The 16871-nt window shown below is 58.4% G+C and overlaps 2 protein-coding genes across 2 annotated transcripts in view; one reads left to right on the plus strand and one right to left on the minus strand.

Moving 5' to 3' along the window:
- The window catches only part of LOC128821277 (zinc finger protein 397-like), a 77079-nt gene extending 70624 nt beyond the window's left edge, over nt 1-6455 (minus strand). The window contains exon 1 of the mRNA XM_054002233.1: nt 6318-6455. The gene's annotated coding sequence lies outside the window, so the exon portion shown is untranslated. The remainder of the gene's footprint in view (nt 1-6317) is intronic.
- A 1854-nt stretch (nt 6456-8309) lies between these two features.
- On the plus strand, nt 8310-16418 carry LOC128821246 (class I histocompatibility antigen, F10 alpha chain-like). Its single transcript, XM_054002187.1, is given in 10 exon segments — nt 8310-8400; nt 10444-10521; nt 10524-10841; nt 12931-13194; nt 14569-14841; nt 15065-15337; nt 15423-15530; nt 15630-15665; nt 15785-15817; nt 16151-16418. Coding segments are annotated over 10 exon segments (1473 nt in total). The 5' UTR covers nt 8310-8324; the 3' UTR covers nt 16165-16418.
- The last annotated feature ends 453 nt before the right edge of the window (nt 16419-16871 follow it).

Raw genomic sequence — 16871 nt, forward strand, 5'->3', positions numbered from 1 at the left:
GGCAACTGGTGAGTCATCAGCGCCGCGCACTCTGATTGGCTCAGCTCTGCCTGAGGGCTGGGGCTGCAGCAAAGAGGGGACACCCTGCTCCAGGGGGGATCTCCCGCAAACGGGGGACCCCCATGAAAGGAACAAGAGGAAAGTGTCTTTACAAACAGATGCTGTCAATCTGCTCGGAGATAGGGCCAGGGACCTGTACATAAGGAAATGACAGGAGAAGGCATCGGTTTCAGAAAATGGTATTAATTGATGACACAGACTGCTGCTCAGCCAAGGTCCTGCTCAATTCATGAACTTCCAGAAGAACAACAAAGCCTTAACACAGCCATGAATATCGTTTGCTATACAATAGTGGGGAGCATATTAATGGGGGTATGTAGCAGGTGGATTGGGAAGTCTGTAGCTCTCAAGTACTTCAGCCAGTGGGGAAAGGGAGAGGGAGATGTGGCCAGGAGAATTAGGATGAAAAGGAGGCTGTGTCCTTCAACAATGGGAGAGATCCCATGGGCAATGTCCCACGGCCTCTCCCATTATTAGGAATGAAATTACTTTTACAGGACTCCTCTGTCTGCTTTCTGTACAGAAACCTCTGCTGATGTCAATTTTTCCGCACACCCTGGGGCTCATCCGGAATTCCTTCCACCGTCCGGGGCGGCGGGCAGGGAGTGCAGCTGAAGGTGCCTCACCCACTTTGGGTGATCGGCTCCCTTGGCTGGCGGCGGCACCGGGGATTAATTGGGGACCCGGCAGTGACCAGGAGACAGACGAGTGACACATCAGGGGGGTCTGTGAAGAGTCAGCAGGGAGAGAGCACTGAAAATCTCACCCGTGAGTGCACTGGGATCTTCGGGGAGTGAACATGGCAGGGCACCCAGGGAGGGCAGAAAAGGGAAAGCCAGGGAGGGGTCCTGGCCAAAGGGATGATGATCCCAAAATATCTCTGAAGGGTCCGTGGGGGGAATGCTGAGGTCATTTGCACATTCTCCCAGAGGTAATTAAGGACATGGACACCCTGGGAGCAATAAGGGAAGTGGAGAAGGGATTTGGACAACAGGGGATGGATGGTGTTGGTGTGCTGGGAAGGGATCGGGTGAAGGGGAGTGTGCAGCAATATGGTGAAGGCAAGAGGCAGCAGGAGGAATCAACGTGCTAAGAAAAAGGATGATGGAAAAGAGGAGGAAGAGAAAAATACAGAGCACTGAGATGTTTTTTCATCACTGTTTTATGCTCAGAATTTGCCAGCTGATCCAGATCCTCTCCATCCCCGGTTTCCAGGACAGGAAAAGAAGGAGGTCAGGATGTCAGGGGGTTTCTCTGCGGTGGGCAGCGGCAGCACCGGGCGCAGAGCTGCGGGACCGGGAGAACGGGCTGGGGGCCTGTGGGGAGCTGCGGGGCCGGGCTGGGGCTGTGGGGCAGCCGGGGCTGCCTGACCCCACCAGCCCCGGGCAGGGCCGGCACTGGCCCCCGGCCCCCAGGAGGCTGCGGGACGCCCCGGCCGCTGCCCGGCCCCGGGGAGCTGCCGGCCCTGCCCGCCGGGGGGGCCGCCTTTGGACACTGCGGCAGGACAGGGACCGGCTCTGCCATACGGGCTCTGGAGGGGACCCTGAGCACAAGGAGGAAAACAAAGGAACAGCTGGGAAATGGGGATTATAAGGGAAGGATCGAGATGCTGATTGGGTCACTGGAAAATGAATGATTTTGCAGAAAGCTCAGCAGCTCTCAGAGGATGAGCACCCACAGGCACTGAGCGGGGCTGCAGGAGTGGCAGAAGAAGGCCCTGGAGCACTTGGGCACAAAGGCACAGCAGCTGAATGCAAGAAGGGATGAGCAAAAGCCCAGGCTGAAGGCAAAGGCCATGGCACAGTTCCTACAGCCCCTCAGGGATCAACCCCAGGGCCCAAGGGGGCCCCAGGACCCAGGGGACGGGGTCGGCCACAAGCACCTGGCAGAGGCATTGCCCTCCTGGGCAGGGGAGAGCCCACCCAAACAGCCCCTGGGAAGGACTCAGGGCTCCAGCTGCAGGGCACAGGAACACTGGAAGCAGAGACAGCAGCACCCTCGGGAGGAGCAAATCCACCCCTGCATGGACATGGATTGTCAGGGGTGTCACAGCTCCCATCACACCAGGGACCCTCCACACTGGAGCCCTGGAGAACATTCAGGCTGGGTCTGCATCGAGAGGAGGCCTCTCCTGATGGACACAGGGGCCTCTCCATCCACTCTGAATCTTAGACATAAGGGGGGAAAATGCTAAAAATGTCTTGGATTATTCAGGGGAGAAGTGGGAAAGAGGAGTGGCTTTATTCAACCACTCTTAGCAGATATGGGGAAGGGTATGAAATGCAAGAATTTTTATTTGTTCCTAATGGTCATTATAATTTACTGGGAAGGGATTTGATCGCTAAATTGGGAATGCAAATTAATATTGTAAAAAGCGATACAGAGGCTAGTTCTGTTGTACCTTTCTGTCAAATGTCTGGCCAGGCCTATGCCGAAGTGAACCCAGAAGTGTGGGCAGCCCCAGGGAAAGAGGGAAAATTTGATATGGAGCCTCTCCAAAATACTTTGAAGCAACGAGGACAAGTGGTGTCTAAAAGCAATACCCTGTTCCAGGGGAGGGAAGGAAGGGGAATTAGACAAAGCACAGGTTACCGCTCCATGGTCAGTTCAACCGGCAGACTTGTGTGTGCTTGTAAGAGCCTGGCACTGAAATGCAGGAAGGCTTCAATATCTTCTGGTGACAGCATGTCAGCTAACAGGAGGGCAAAAGCAATTCTGACTGCTTCAGCAATCACTGCATCAGATATCAAGGCATATTCTCCCACAGGAAGCTGGGCTGGCACAGAGCCTGCCTTGGCACTTTGCTGTTCCCAACATCCAAGCAGGACATCGGGCCCTGCCTAAGGACTGCAAAGCAGCACCACTGGTGGCCAAGTGGCGTGGCCCATGCCAAGTGGCCCTGAGGCCAGAAACAGCCGCCAGCACAGCTGAACACGGGGGGACCCCTCAGCCTCGGCTCCAGGGCTCTGAAGCCCCGGAGATTTGCACTTCCCGCCTGCAGCAGGAGGATGGGAGGCCCCCACTGAGCCTGCACTGAAGGCAGCGCAGCAGCAGCCAGGCCTCCACAGCGGGGCAAGCCCCTGGGCCTGCCCACACATCCTCTGCTCAAATCCTCCGCCTGCCCACCCTCCTTTGGCATCTCCAGACACCGGGGCCAATCCTTGCTGCCGCTGCTGCAGCTTCAGTGCTTTCTGTGCCTGCACTGCCACAGCTTCTGGGGAAGACAACGGCACAATTCCACTCTGGATCTCAGTTACACTCACACACTGGGCTGGCTGGCATGAGAATGTGTTTTCTTAATAATCCTACTTTTATATTGTCAATAAGGTTTGGGCAAGGGGTGTGATAATTAAGTTTTATTCTTAGCTGAAAAAGTTAAAAATCTTTATTGCTTTGGATTCTTTTCGTGCATGTGTTTGTGTGGCTGTTAGCGATTGCAGACTTTTGGTATGGGTTTTATAGTGTTCACCTACAGGCTGCGGTTACAAAACTAGAAGAGCTTTAAAGGTTTTAAAGGTGAACAATTAACTCATAAATAGAATTCTGTTCAAAAAAAAAACCCCAAAAATTAAAAAAAAACCACAAACCCAGCTTTTGAGGGGTGTCACATGTGAGTCACCAGATGGCTGCTCTGGAAGAGAAGCATCATTCCAGCAGCCAGGAGAGAAGCTTTAAAAATGTAATTTAACACTCCTGGGGCAAAGTGGGGACAACGCACCAAGGTCTTCTTGCCTGGGGAGGAATTGGGCTGGTTCCTGTGGTGGCCTACAGCTGGCCTGTAGGCCTCAAAGTTTAAATAATTATAAATTTATAACAGAAATATGTGATCAGTTACACAATAACTTTACTTACATTATTCCACCGGTAAGAGCAGGTCCAGGCCGCTGGGACTCAGGTTCCTATTGGCTGGCTGACCAGGAAGTACCTGGCTCAGCCAATGAGGACCAACCCTGTGAGCTCCTCAGGTATATAAGGAAGCAAGATCTGAATAAAGTGAACTGTTGCTGCATGAACTCGGTGTGTCTTGGTGTCGGGATCTGTGATATTTAGATAATCCTGAGATTGTAAAGTCTCTGTCTTTCAGCCCCGCTGCCAAAGAAGGAGTTGTAATCAGTCTCTGCTGGTTTTCAAGTTTGTTTATTTCTTCTTATCTAAAATATTTTCTCTCTGACCTGCAGCAGGTCTGTCTGGCAGGACAGCGTGCGGGGCTCTGCCCCTCAGTGGGATGTTACAAACATTCTATACTAGAAACTACGTGTGCTATATTTACAATAACGTGCCAATATCCATCACCCATGTTGAACAGTGTGTCCCCAGCCTAAACCAATAGAAAAATGCCAACACCACAGTGAAACATGGAGGGCATGAAGAAGAAGAAAAAGGACAAGGCACACCCAGTTTCCTCCATCTTACCTCCTTTGAACCCCTTATCTAGAATCCTAAAATTCTACTTTTGCACCCGTGCCACACTAATTACTACTTATATCAAACAGTCAGAGCTTGTAATTCATCCTGTAAGATTGAAAACTCTTTTCCATGGACAGAGATCAGAGACAGTGTCTCTCGGGGCTCTGTACAGGGGGGTTTCTGACCCCCTGCCAGGGTCCCAGACCTTCCAGGGCAGCCACAGGGATGTCCTGGATTCCCACATCTTGGCACTGGTCTGTCTCTGAAACTTTGAGAGATTCCCTCTGCCCCTCACCCCAAGCTCTGCCTGCTTGCACAGATGCAATTGGCACAGCTGAAGGCAGAGCCCATGGTCAGGAGCTCTGACTCTACAACAGAAATGGGTGAAGCTGCAAAGGGAAAGAGCAAATGGAGAATGCTGTGAAAACTTCACTAAAATAAGGGGGGATCATCCCTCTGCCCACTCCAACATGTGCTGTCACTGTCTATGTTATATAGAGTGGATCAGAGCACTGGGATTTTCTGCTGCCACAAGTTCAGTGAAATCAGTTGGGAATCGAAGTATGTGATGATTTAATTAGAGAAAAACAGTCAATTGATGCAGCCCCAGCTTGAGGGAGCACCCAAAAATGGGGAAAAGATGAAGAGCCACCCAAACAAACCCTACAACACCATGGACCAGCCCCTGGGAACCCGAACCAATTCATACCAGGAGACAGAGAACCCATTTATCATTCAATGGCATAATTAGTTACAAGCTGCCCTCGAAATAAGAACCAAGCAGACACCTCCAGCTCCTGACCCACCTGCCGACCAATCCACTGAAATGAGGAACACAACATTTCACCAGGGGATGGGATCAGATTATCTGTTCACAGAAAAAGGAGGAGTTTGTGGAAAATGAATTTACTCAAATGGCTGTTGGCAAAGAGATGACAAAGGAAACGTGGTGAAAAAGGTAACAAAGGAAATAAGAAAGCAGCTCATGTTCTGGCCAAGCATGGAAAGGATGGCAATGGGACATGGTTTCGTGGTTCCCTGGCAGACCATGGGTTAAACGAATGCTGTTTCTCCTCTTATGTGCTACAGCAACTCATCTTTTTACCATGCTCCACACCTTGGGAGTGCAGCTCATCCAGCAGGTGAGCGAGGGGATGCAGATGGCAGCCAGGCCTCCTGATCCAGAAACGACTACAAAAGGACAGGGAATGAGGTCACCGAGAATAATCCCAAAACCAAAGAGGACCCGGGAAGAACAAAACAGAGTCAATGAGTGAATCCGCCTGGAGATAGGGTCAGGGACTTGTAGATAAGGAAGTAACGAGAGAAACCATAAGTTTCAGAAAATGCTACTAATTGACACAGACAGCTGCTCAAAGTCCCGCTAAATTCCTGAACTTCGAGAAGAACGAAGGGACCCCAGGCTGGAGCAGGACAAGGATTCCTGTCCCTGATGGGGAGGCTGTGACATGACCTGGCTGTGACCCCGATCCCCTGTGCCTCTGGGTGGGGAGAAGGGAGGGAATCGGGGATGAAGTTAAGCCCGGGAAAGAGGGAGAAGTGGGGGGAGGATATTTTCATAGGAATTATTTTACTTCTGATTCTCTTGCCCTGGTAAGTTTGATAATAAAGTCAGTTAACTTCCCCAAGTCAAGTGTGTTGTGCCCCTCACCAGTGATTGAACTGTCCCCACCCTTATCCAGGCCCTCGAGCCTTCCCTTACGTGTTTTGTTCCTGCCCAGGGTGAGGAGGGAAGTGACAGAGAGGTTTTGGCCTCTCTCAGGCATCCCCCGCTCCGGCCTGGCTCCTGCCGGGGCTGTAGGTGGGTCCCTGCTCGGTCCCGGACTCACCCCAGCTCCCTGCGCCCTCAGGCCCCGGTCACCCCGAGCTCCCGGCGGTTCAGGGCAGCAGCGATTCCTTGGCCTCCTGCCGGGGCCGGGCCCAGCGCCGGGGCCGCTCCTCAGCCGCGGGTTCCGGGAAATGCCGGAGTTCGGGGAAAGGGAGGCGAGGCCGTGCCGTGTGCAGAGCCCGCCCCTCGCCGCGATTGGCCGGCTGTGCCGTCAGTCGTGGTTGTGGCGCGCTGATTGGTGAGAGCGGGGCGAAGCACGGCCCCGCTGGCGGCCTGAGGGCGGCCCTGGCTGGGCAGCGGCGCCATTGGCGGAGCGTGTGTGCGGGCCCGGGAGCGGCGGCAGCGGCCGGAGGCCGGGGAGGCGGCATTGGCGGAGCTGGGAGGCGGCCCCGGCGCAGCCTCCGGGGACGGGGCAGCCACCTCTGTCCTACCCACAGCAAGCGGGACGAGGCAGCGCTGCTCCGGCAGCGGCTCCTGCCCAGGCAGCGGCGGGAAGGAGAGCGCGGGCAGCCGCTCCCGCAGCGCCCTCGGCCCAGGGCCACCACGGGCCGGACACGGCACAAGCAAGACGCCGCAGCCCCCTGCCACCCCCTCCGCCCGCAGCGAGCCCCGAGCCCCCGCAGAACCCAGCGCGGCTCCCACCTGCGCCGGGGCCGCCTCCCAGCTCCGCCAATGCCGCCTCACCGGTGGTTCCCGGTCACCCCCTGTGTGATCCCGGTCACTCCCAGTGTGGTCCAAATCACTCCCAGTAGGATCCCAGTTGCCCCCGACATGGTCCCAGTGCTCCCAGTCATCCCCTGTCTGGTTCCCTTCACTCTCAGTCCTTCTCAGTAGGAGTTCAGTGTGGCCCCTAAGTTCAGTCACTTCCAGCATGAAACCAGTCACCCCTTACACGATGCCATTTGGCCCCACTGTGGTCCCAGTTGCTCCCAGTATAAGTCCAGTCATCTCCAGTACGATCCCAGTAACTCCCAGACACTCCCAGTACCATGCCAGTCACTCCAAGTGTTACTCCGTCAGTTCCAGTATGATCCCAGTATGACCCCCAGCATGGACCAGCTGCTCCCAGTATGATCCCAGTTGCCCCCTGCTTTATTCCAGTTTCTCCTATTCACCCCTACTACAGATCTGATCACTCCCAGTATGATTCCAGTCAATCCCACTATGATCCAAACCACTCCCATTCTCTCCCAGTATATCTCAACTGTCCCCTGCATGTTCCTAGTTGCTCCCAGTAGCCCTCAGTGTGGTCCCAGTATATCCCAGTATGATCCCTGGTGCCCCCGTTCTGCTCCCAGTGGGTTCTTTTCCCAGTCTGTCCCAGTCCATCCCAGCCTGGCCCTCTCTGTCCTGGTCCTTTCCTGGCAGCCACATTTCCCAGATTCTGTCCTGCTCACCCCTTTCCCGGGCACTGGGACCCCCCTGAACCCCCTTTCCCAGGTACCCTCCTCTCCCAGCCCCTGGATCCCCCGTTTCCGTGACCCTAGGGACCCCTGGGCCCCCATTCCTGGCCAGCCCAGGAATCCCCTCACCCCCAGACCTCCCTTTGCTGGGAAACCCGGCCTGGGCACGGGGCTCTGGAGACGCTCTGGGATTTATGATCCCCGAAAGGAAAGGGAGGGAACAGCAGAGAGAGAGAAGGAGATTGGGAATCGGGGATCAAGCTCCCAGCGCCCACTCCCGCTCCGCCGGGGGTCGGACCCGCGCCCGCGGGAAAAATGGGATCCGCTGCTCCCGGTGCTGGCCCGGCTTTGGGCCGAACCCAGCGGGGTCCGGACAGAGCTGGAGCGCAGAGCCCGGGAGTTCAGCACAGCCCGGCCCGGGGGTCCCGCAGGGCGCAGCCGCGGAGGGTCCCAGATGGATCCCCGAGGGATCCAGAGGAGTGCCACGAGGGGATCCGGGTGCATTCCCTGGAATTCCCCCTTTTCCCCTCCCCCCGCACTCCCTCGGGCACTTTCGCTTTCGCGTCTCTCCAGCTGCACCACAGCCGCGATCGGGGACGGCTGCGATGGCTCCAGCGCTGGGGCTGGGGGTGCTCTTGGGGCTCCTGGCGCTCCTGGGGGACCCGGGGGCCGCGACGAAAGGTGAGTGGACGCCCGAAACCAGAAACCCCCTGAACCGCAATTCCCGGGCACCGGGACCCCCTGAACTTCCATTTCCGGGCACCGGGACCCCCCTAAATCTCCGTTCCCGCGCAGGGGAAGCCCCCTGAACCCCCATTTTATGTCCTGTGAGCCCCCTCAATCCCCTTCCTCAGCATCGAGACCCCCCCTGTACCCCCTTATCTGGCACCGAGATCCCCCTGAACCCCATTCCTGGTCATCGGCACCCCCGGAACCGCTATTTCCGGCCATGGGGACCCCCTTGAACCTCGAATTCCGGGAAGGAAACTCCCCCTGAACCCGCATTCCCCAGCACGGGAACCCCCTGAACCCCCATGTTTGGGCACTGGGACCCCCCTGCCCCCCCAAATCCAGGACTGGGATCCCCCGCCAGTGCTCTGGGACCCCCTGCACCCCCATTCCCGGCCACCCCGCCCCAGACCCGCCCTTTTCCTCGGCTTTTGGACCTCCAGATCTCCCAAATTTCTGCATCCCCCCAAGTGTCCATTCCTGGCACTTCCTGGAAGGGGCTCCAGGGGGTCTCAGCGAGGATCCAGAGATATCCAGTGAATTCCCTGGAATTCCCCCTTCGCCCCGTCTCGCTTTCACGTCTCCCAAGCTGCGTCCCCGGGATCCGCCCGCCTGTCCTAGCTCCCAGACCCCCCTTTCCGTGACCCAGAGACCCCCTGGACCCCCATTCCTGCCTTTCCCAGCTCCCAGACCCCCCTTCCCTCAACACCGGGGACCCCCTTTGGTGGGCACAGGGACCTCCTGGATCCCCCATCCCACTTCTCCCAGTCCCTTCCTTGAACCTTGGACCCTTCCTGGCTCTCCCGGTTCCGCTTCCTGATCCTTGGACGCCCCCAGACCCCCCAATCTCTGCGTCCCCCCAGTTCTCGACCGCCTGCAGGTCCTGCGGGGGGGTCCTGGTAGGTCCTGGGGGGAATTCAAGGAAATTCCCAGGGTTTCCTCTGTACCCTCCCCCTCCCCGCGCTGCCCCGGTCGCTTTTGCGTCCCCCAAGCTGCGGCATCGGGATCCGCCCGGGAACCGGGGATTGCCCCGGCACCGGGGCCCCCTGAACCGCAATTCCCGGGCTCGGGGACCCCCCTGCACTTCCATTTCCGGGCGAACCCCCCTTCCTGGGCACAGAGACCCCCTCGAACGTTCATTTCGGGGCACCGGGACCCCCCTGTACCCCCTTCCCCAGCCCCGATAACCCCTGCACCCCTTTTCTGGAGCCTGGAACCCCCTGAACCCCCCATTCCCGGGCACGGAAACCCCCCTGAACCCCCATTTCTGGGCACTGGAACCCCCTGAACCCCCATTCCCGGGCACGGAAACCCCCCTGAACCCCCATTTTTGGGCACTGGAATCCCCGTGAACCCCCATTCCCGGGCACGGAAACTCCCCTGAACTCCCATTTCTGGGCACTGGGACTGCTTGAACCCCAAAACCCGGGAAGGGAACTCCCCTGAACCCCCATTCCTGGGCACCAGGACCCCCGTGCACCCCCATATCCATGTCTGGAACCCTCCCAAACCCTCCATTCTCATGCACCGGGACCCCCGCGCACCCCCTTATCCAGCACAGGGACCCCCCTGCACCCCCTTATCCTGCACCAATGCCCCCCCCATGCCCCCCCTTTTTCCGGCCCTCCCCGTCTCGGACACCCCAGCCCCCGCTTTTCCTTGAGCCCGGCACCCCCTGGACCCCCACTCCTGCCTTCCCCAGCCCCCACCCACCACCTTCCTCAACACCGGGACCCCGTGCACCCCCTTTACCTGGGCACAGGGACCCCCTGGAGCCCCCATTGCCCTCACCCCCCTTTCCTTGACCTGGGACCCCCCGAACCTCAGTTCCTGGGCATGGGGACCCTGGGCATGGGGACCCCCTGCACCCCCTTATCCGGGACTGGGACCCCCCTGCACCGCTCCCCGGCCCTCCCGCCCTTCCCAGACCCCAGACCCGCCCTTTTCCTTCACCTTTGCACCCCCAGATCTCCCAAATTTCCGTGTCCCCCCCAGTTCTTTGCTCCCTCCGCTTTCTTAAGGGGGTCCCAAGGGGTCCCAGGTGGTTCTCAGAGGGCTCCAGGACGCTCGCAGCAGGGATCCAGAGGAATTCTCTGGAATTTCCCCGTCCCCTCCTCCCCCCGCCCTCTCCGGTCCCTTTCGCTTCCGCGTCCCAACCTGCGAGACCGGGATCTGCCCGGCGACCGGTGACGTCACTGACAGTTCGGGCTGCTATTGGCGAACAGGAAATAGCGGGACCAATGGCGGGGCCGGAGGCTGCTCTGGGGGCGGGACCAGAGCTGGGGCGGGGCCAGGGCTGTGGCCGGGGCTGCAGCGGAGCAGCGCCATGGCTCCAGCGCTGTGGCTGGGGGTGCTCTTGGGGCTCCTGGGGGACCCGGGGGGCGCGACGAAAGGTGAGTGGGAACCCCGAAACCGGGAACCCCTGAACTTTCATTTCCGGGCTCCGGGACCCTCCTGAACTTCTATTACCGGGCAGGGGAACTCCCCTGAACCCCCATTTTTAGTCCACTGACCCCTCTCAATCCCATTCGCCAGCACCGGGACCCCCCTGTACCCCCTTATCTGCCATCGGGACCACCCTGGACTGCCATTCCTGGGCAGAGAAACCCCCCTGAACCACCACTCCCGGGCATTAGAATCCACTGAGCCCCCATTCCTGAGCACCGGGACCCACTTGAGCGCCCATTTCCGGGCAGCGGGACCCCCCTGAACCGCCGCTCTCGGGCATCAGAATCCACTGAGCTCCCATTCCTGAGCACTGGGACCCACTTGAGCGCCCATTTCCGGGCAGCGGGACCCCCCTGAACCGCCGCTCTCGGGCATCAGAATCCACTGAGCTCCCATTCCTGAGCACTGGGACCTCCTTGAGCGCCCATTTCCGGGCACCGGGACCGCGCTGTACCCCCTTATCTGTCACCGGGACTCCCCTGAACCGCCATTTCCGGGCACCGGGACCCACTTGAACCCTGAATTCCGTGAAGAGAATCCCCTGAACCCCCATTTCTGAGCAGGGAAACCCCCCGAACACCCATTCCTGGGCACGGGGACCCCGTGAACGTTCATTTCCTGGCAGCGGGACCCCCCTGCACCCCCTTATCTGGCACCAGGACCCACCGGATTTCTCATTCCTGAGGATCAGGATCCCTTTGAGCCCCAAATCATGGCACGGGAACACCCCTGAACCCCCATTCTGTGCAGGGAAACCCCCCTGAACCCCCATTCCTGGGCACTGGGACACCCCTGAATCTCAGTTTCCTGACACCGGGATCCCCCTGCACCCCCTTATCCGGGACTGGAATACCCCCGCACCCCTGTCAGTGCTCGCGGACCCCCCTGCTCCCCCTTTTCGGGCATTCCGCTTTTCCCTGACCCCAGACGTGCCCTTTTCCGTGACCTTTGGACCCCCCAGATCTCCCAGCTTTCCGTGTTTCCCCTGTTTTCCACTCCTGCTGCTTCCCGAAATGGGGTCCCAGAGGGTCCTGGGGGTTCCAGGGGGGTCGCAGCGGGGATCCAGAGGGATCCAGATGAACTCCCTGGAATTCCCCCTTTCCCCTGTCCCATCCCCCCACGTTTCCTCGATCTCCCAAGCTGCATCCCCGGGATCCACCCGCCTCTCCCAGACCCAGACCCCCCTTTCCTGAGACCCAGGGACACCCTGGACCCCCATTCCTGCCTTTCCCAGCTCCCAGACCCCCCTTCCCTCAACACCGGGGACCTCTGGATCTCCTTTTTTGGGCACAGGGACCCCCTGGATCCCCCATCCTGTCTCTCCCAGTCCCTTCCTTGAACCTTAGACCCTTCCCTGGTTCCACTTCCTGACCTTTGGATGCCCCCAGACCCCCCAGTCTCTGCATCCCCCCAGTTCTCGACCCCCTGTGCATTCTGTGGGGGGGTTCCAGGGGGTCCAGGAGGGTCCCAGGGGGATTCTGGGCCCTGGGACCCCCCATAGTTTCCAGTTCTGGGCACTCAGACCCCCCTGCACCTCCTTATCCAGTACCAATCCCCCCCCCCTGCACCTCCTCTCCCATCCATCCTGCCTTCCCCAGTTCTCAGACCTCCCTTTTCCTTGTCTCTGAGACCCCCTGGACCCCCATTCCTGCTTTTCTCAGCCCCCAGCCCCCCCTTTCCTCTGCATCAAGGACCCCCAAGCCTCCTATTCCCAGGCCTCCCCACTTTGTGACCACTCTTTCCTTGGCACTGGGGACCCCTGGTCTTCCTTTCCTGGGCACAGGGATCCCCTGGAACCCCTGTCCTGCCTCTCGTAGTCTCTGCACCCTCCCTTCCATAACCCTGGAACCCCCTGAGCCCCCATTCCTGGACACCGGGACCCCCCTACACACCCTTTCCTGTCCATCCCACCTCTCCCACCCCTGCACACCCTTTCCTTGGCCCCAGGATCCCCAAACCCCTTCCCACCTCTCCCAGTTCCCCTTTCATTGATCCATGACCCCCTCAACCCCCCAAATCTCCGTGTCACCGCAGTTCTCCACTCCTTGCATTACCTGCAAGTGGCGGTGTCAGAGCCCAGCCCGGGGGTCCCCGAGTTCATGGATATGGGGTTCGTGGATGGGATCCCCTTCACGCGCTACGACAGCGAGCGGGGCCGGGCGGAGGCACTGACACAGTGGATAAAGGATGGAGCCGAGCCGGGATATTGGGACAGGCAGACCCAGATTGCTGTGGGGAACCAGCACGTGGCTGCCAGGAACCTGGAGACATTGCGGGAGCGGTACAACCAGAGCAGGGGTGAGTGGGGATCTGTGGGGCTGGGATGGGATCTGTGGGGCTGGGATTGGATTCATGGGGCTGGGTTGGGAACTGTGGGGCTGGGATGGGAACTGTAGGGCTGGGGTGGGATTTGTGGGGCTGGGATGGGATCTGTAGGGTTGGGAGGAGGATCCATGGGGCTGGGATGGGATCTGTAGGGCTGGGAGGAGGATCCATGGGGCTGGGATGGGATCTGTGGGGCTGGGATGGGATCCATGGGGCTGGGATGAGATATGTAGGTCTCAGGTGTGGATTCACAGGGTTCCAAGTCGCTGAAATGGGGATCCATTAGGCTGGGATGGAATATCTTGTGATCTGTGGGTTGGGATATGGATCCATGGGGGTGGGATGGGATCTGTGGGGCTGGAATGAGGATCCATGAGGCTGGGATAGGAGCTATAGGTCTGAGATGGGGATCCATGGGGCTGGGATGTGAATCCATGGAGCTAGGGATGGGATCTGCAGGGCTGGAATGGGATCTGTAGGGCTGGGGTGGGATCCATGGGTCTGGGATGGGATCTGTGGGGCTGGGATGGGATCTGTAGGGCTGAGGGGAGGATCCATGGGGCTGGAATGGGTTGGGATATGGATCCATGGGGCTGGGATAGGAGCTGTAGGACTGGGATTGGATCCATGGGGCTGAGATGGGATCTGTGGGGCTGGGATAGGAACTGTAGGGCTAAGATGGGGGTCCATGGGGCTGGGATGGGATCCATGGGGCTGGGATGGGATCTATAGGTCTCAGGTGTGGATTCACAGGGCTCCAAGGGGCTGAAAGGGGGATCCATTAGGCTGGGATGGAGTATCTTGTGATCCATGGGTCTGGGATGTGGATCCATGGGGCTGGGATGGGATCTGGGAGGCTGGGGTGAGGATCCATAGGGCTAGGATGGGATCTGTGGGTCTGGGATTGGATCCATGGGGCTGGGATGGGATCTGTGAGGCTGGGATTGGACCCATGGGGCTGAGATGGGATCTGTGGGGCTGCGATAGGAACTGTAGGACTAAGATGGGGATCCGTGGGGCTGGGATGGGATCTATGGGGCTGGGATGGGATCTGGGAGGCAGGGGTGAGCGTCCGTGGGGCTGGGATGGGATCTGTGGGGCTGGAATAGGGATCCATGGGGCTGGGATGAGATCTGTAGGTCTCCAATGTGGATTCACAGGGCTCCAAGGGGCTGAAATGGGGATCCATGGGGCTGGAATGGGATCTGTGGGGCTGGGATGGGATCCATGGGGCTGGGATGAGGCTCTGTGGGTCTCCATCAGACTCTGGGGCTCCATAGGGCTGGAATGGGGCTTTCTGAGGCTGGAACACAATTCCATGGGTCTCTGTGGGTAAAATCCCCCCAGGTGTCCACACAGTGTTGAGAGTTTATGGCTGTGACCTCCTGTCTGATGGGAGCATCCGTGGATCTGAGCGGCACAGCTATGATGGGCGGGATTTCATCTCCTTTGACCCGGAATTCGGGAGATTCGTGGCGGCCGACAGCGCTGCTGAGATCACCAGGAGGCGCTGGGAGCAGGAACAGGAGGCTGAGAGGTTGACGAATTACCTGAAGCACGTCTGCCCAGAATGGCTCTGGAAATACGTCGGATACGGGCAGAAAGAGCTGGAGCGCAAAGGTGGGAGCAGAATTCCTGTGGGGATTTGGGAATGGAGAACTTGGGAGCACAGTAATTTCTGTGGGAATTCCAAGGGTAGATCTCATTTCCATCCCATTCCCATGGAATTCCATGGGCAGATCTCACCTCCATCCTATTCCAGTAGGAATTCCACAGGTAGAGCTCACCCCAATGCCATTCCCATGGAATTCCATACATGAATCCCACCATTATCCCATTCCAGAGCCCCCTGATGTCCATGTATCCAGAAAAGAGGAACACGGGACACTGATCCTGTCCTGCCACGCATACGGATTCTACCCCAGCACCATCGCAGTCAACTGGATGAAGGGGGATGAAATCTGGGATCAGGAGACAGAGTGGGGCGGGATCGTTCCCAACAGCGACGGCACCTTCCACACCTGGGCCAGGATCCAGGTGCTGCCGGAGGAGTGGGAGCAGTACCGGTGCAGGGTGGAGCATCCCGGAATGCTGGAGCCTGGGATCTTCACTTGGGGTGAGGCTTGGAATGTGGGAATTGGGAATTTGGAATTCCCAAATGGGGATTCCCCTCCCCTTTCTCACTACCCTGTGTTTCCCAGAGCCGACATCTGGCGGAAATCTCACTGTGGTGGTCACTGTGTCCGTCATCGCTGCCATCCTCATCCTCACTGTCCTCATTGGATTCGGTGTCTGGAAGCTCCAATCCGGTAACACACGGGATGGGGGTTGGGAAGAGGCATGGATCCACCCGGCACCGTTCCTGGGAATCCTGTGCCACTGATGCTGATCCCACTTTGTTTCCGTAGGGAAGAGGGACAGGAGTGGATACAACGTGGCAGCTGGTGAGTTCCAGTGGCGGATCCAGTTTTGGATCCCCTTTTTGTGGATCCCAGGATGGATCCTAGGGTTAATCCTGGTGTGCAATCCATGCTGGAATCTCATGGATCTTCTCTTTCTGCAGGAAAGGACGTGGGAATGAATGGCTCGACCACAGGTACGGAGCAAGATCGGGGTAGGATTCCAGAGGGGGATCGGGGCAGGATGGACAGACTGGGATCAGGGAAGAATTCTGGATCAGAGCAGGGGTCCAGAGCAGGATTGGGGAATTGTAGAGTGGGATTGGGGCTGGGTTCTGGAGCGGGATCAGTTGGGATGGATGGAGCAGGATTGGGGCAGGATGGATGGGATGGGGTGGATGGAGCAGGATTGGGGCGGGGTCAGGTGGGATTCTGGAGCAATTCCCGCTCCCCACGGGCTCCAGCCACGTCCATCCTGTGGAATGAGGACAGGGACAGGATGACACCGTGACCCTCTCTCATCCCGGCAGGAATCACAGCCTGAGCGATCCATGGAGCTGGATCCAGCCTCTCCCCTCTTCCCAGGAAAGCTGAGAGCTGCCAGCAGAGCTCATCCCGCTGCTCCCACCCACCCCACAGCTCTTGTTAAGGGATCCATTTCCTATTTTCCGTTTCCCAATGTCAAGACCCACAAATATTCCCAATGCTTCACTTCTGGTATGAAATTATCCTGCTTGGGGCAATAAATCGAGCTTGGGGCAATAAATCCTGCTTTGGGCAATAAATCCGGGTTCTCTCCTCCGGTGTCCAGCTGTTCCTCTCTGGGAGCCAGGAATGGGAATGAGGATGCTGGGAACAGGGATGGGGATACCAGGAGCAGGATGGGGACACCAGGAATGGGACTGGGGACATCAGGACTGGGATGGGGACACCAGGAGTGGGTTAGGGACACCAGGAGTAGGATGGGAACATCAGGAGCAGGATGGGGACTTGCCAGCCACACCCAGCTCCATCCCCTGGGATTCATTTCCTGCTCCATGTCTCATGTCCGAGGTGTCCCCAGGAGGGTTTGGCTGCGTCAGGTTCCTGGAGGGGCAGTGTGATGGGGGGAGGAGTCAGACCAGGCCTCATTGTCCTCAGTGGTCCTTGAGTATCCCAAAATCGGGGCTCAGGATCTCAGAGAGTTTCCCTGGCCATGACCATGGCCATGACACAAGCACGAGATGGCTGTGAGAGTGACCATGAGTGACA

Source organism: Vidua macroura, chromosome 37 (genome assembly GCF_024509145.1).
Source record: "Vidua macroura isolate BioBank_ID:100142 chromosome 37, ASM2450914v1, whole genome shotgun sequence".
Classification (NCBI taxonomy): domain Eukaryota; kingdom Metazoa; phylum Chordata; class Aves; order Passeriformes; family Viduidae; genus Vidua; species Vidua macroura.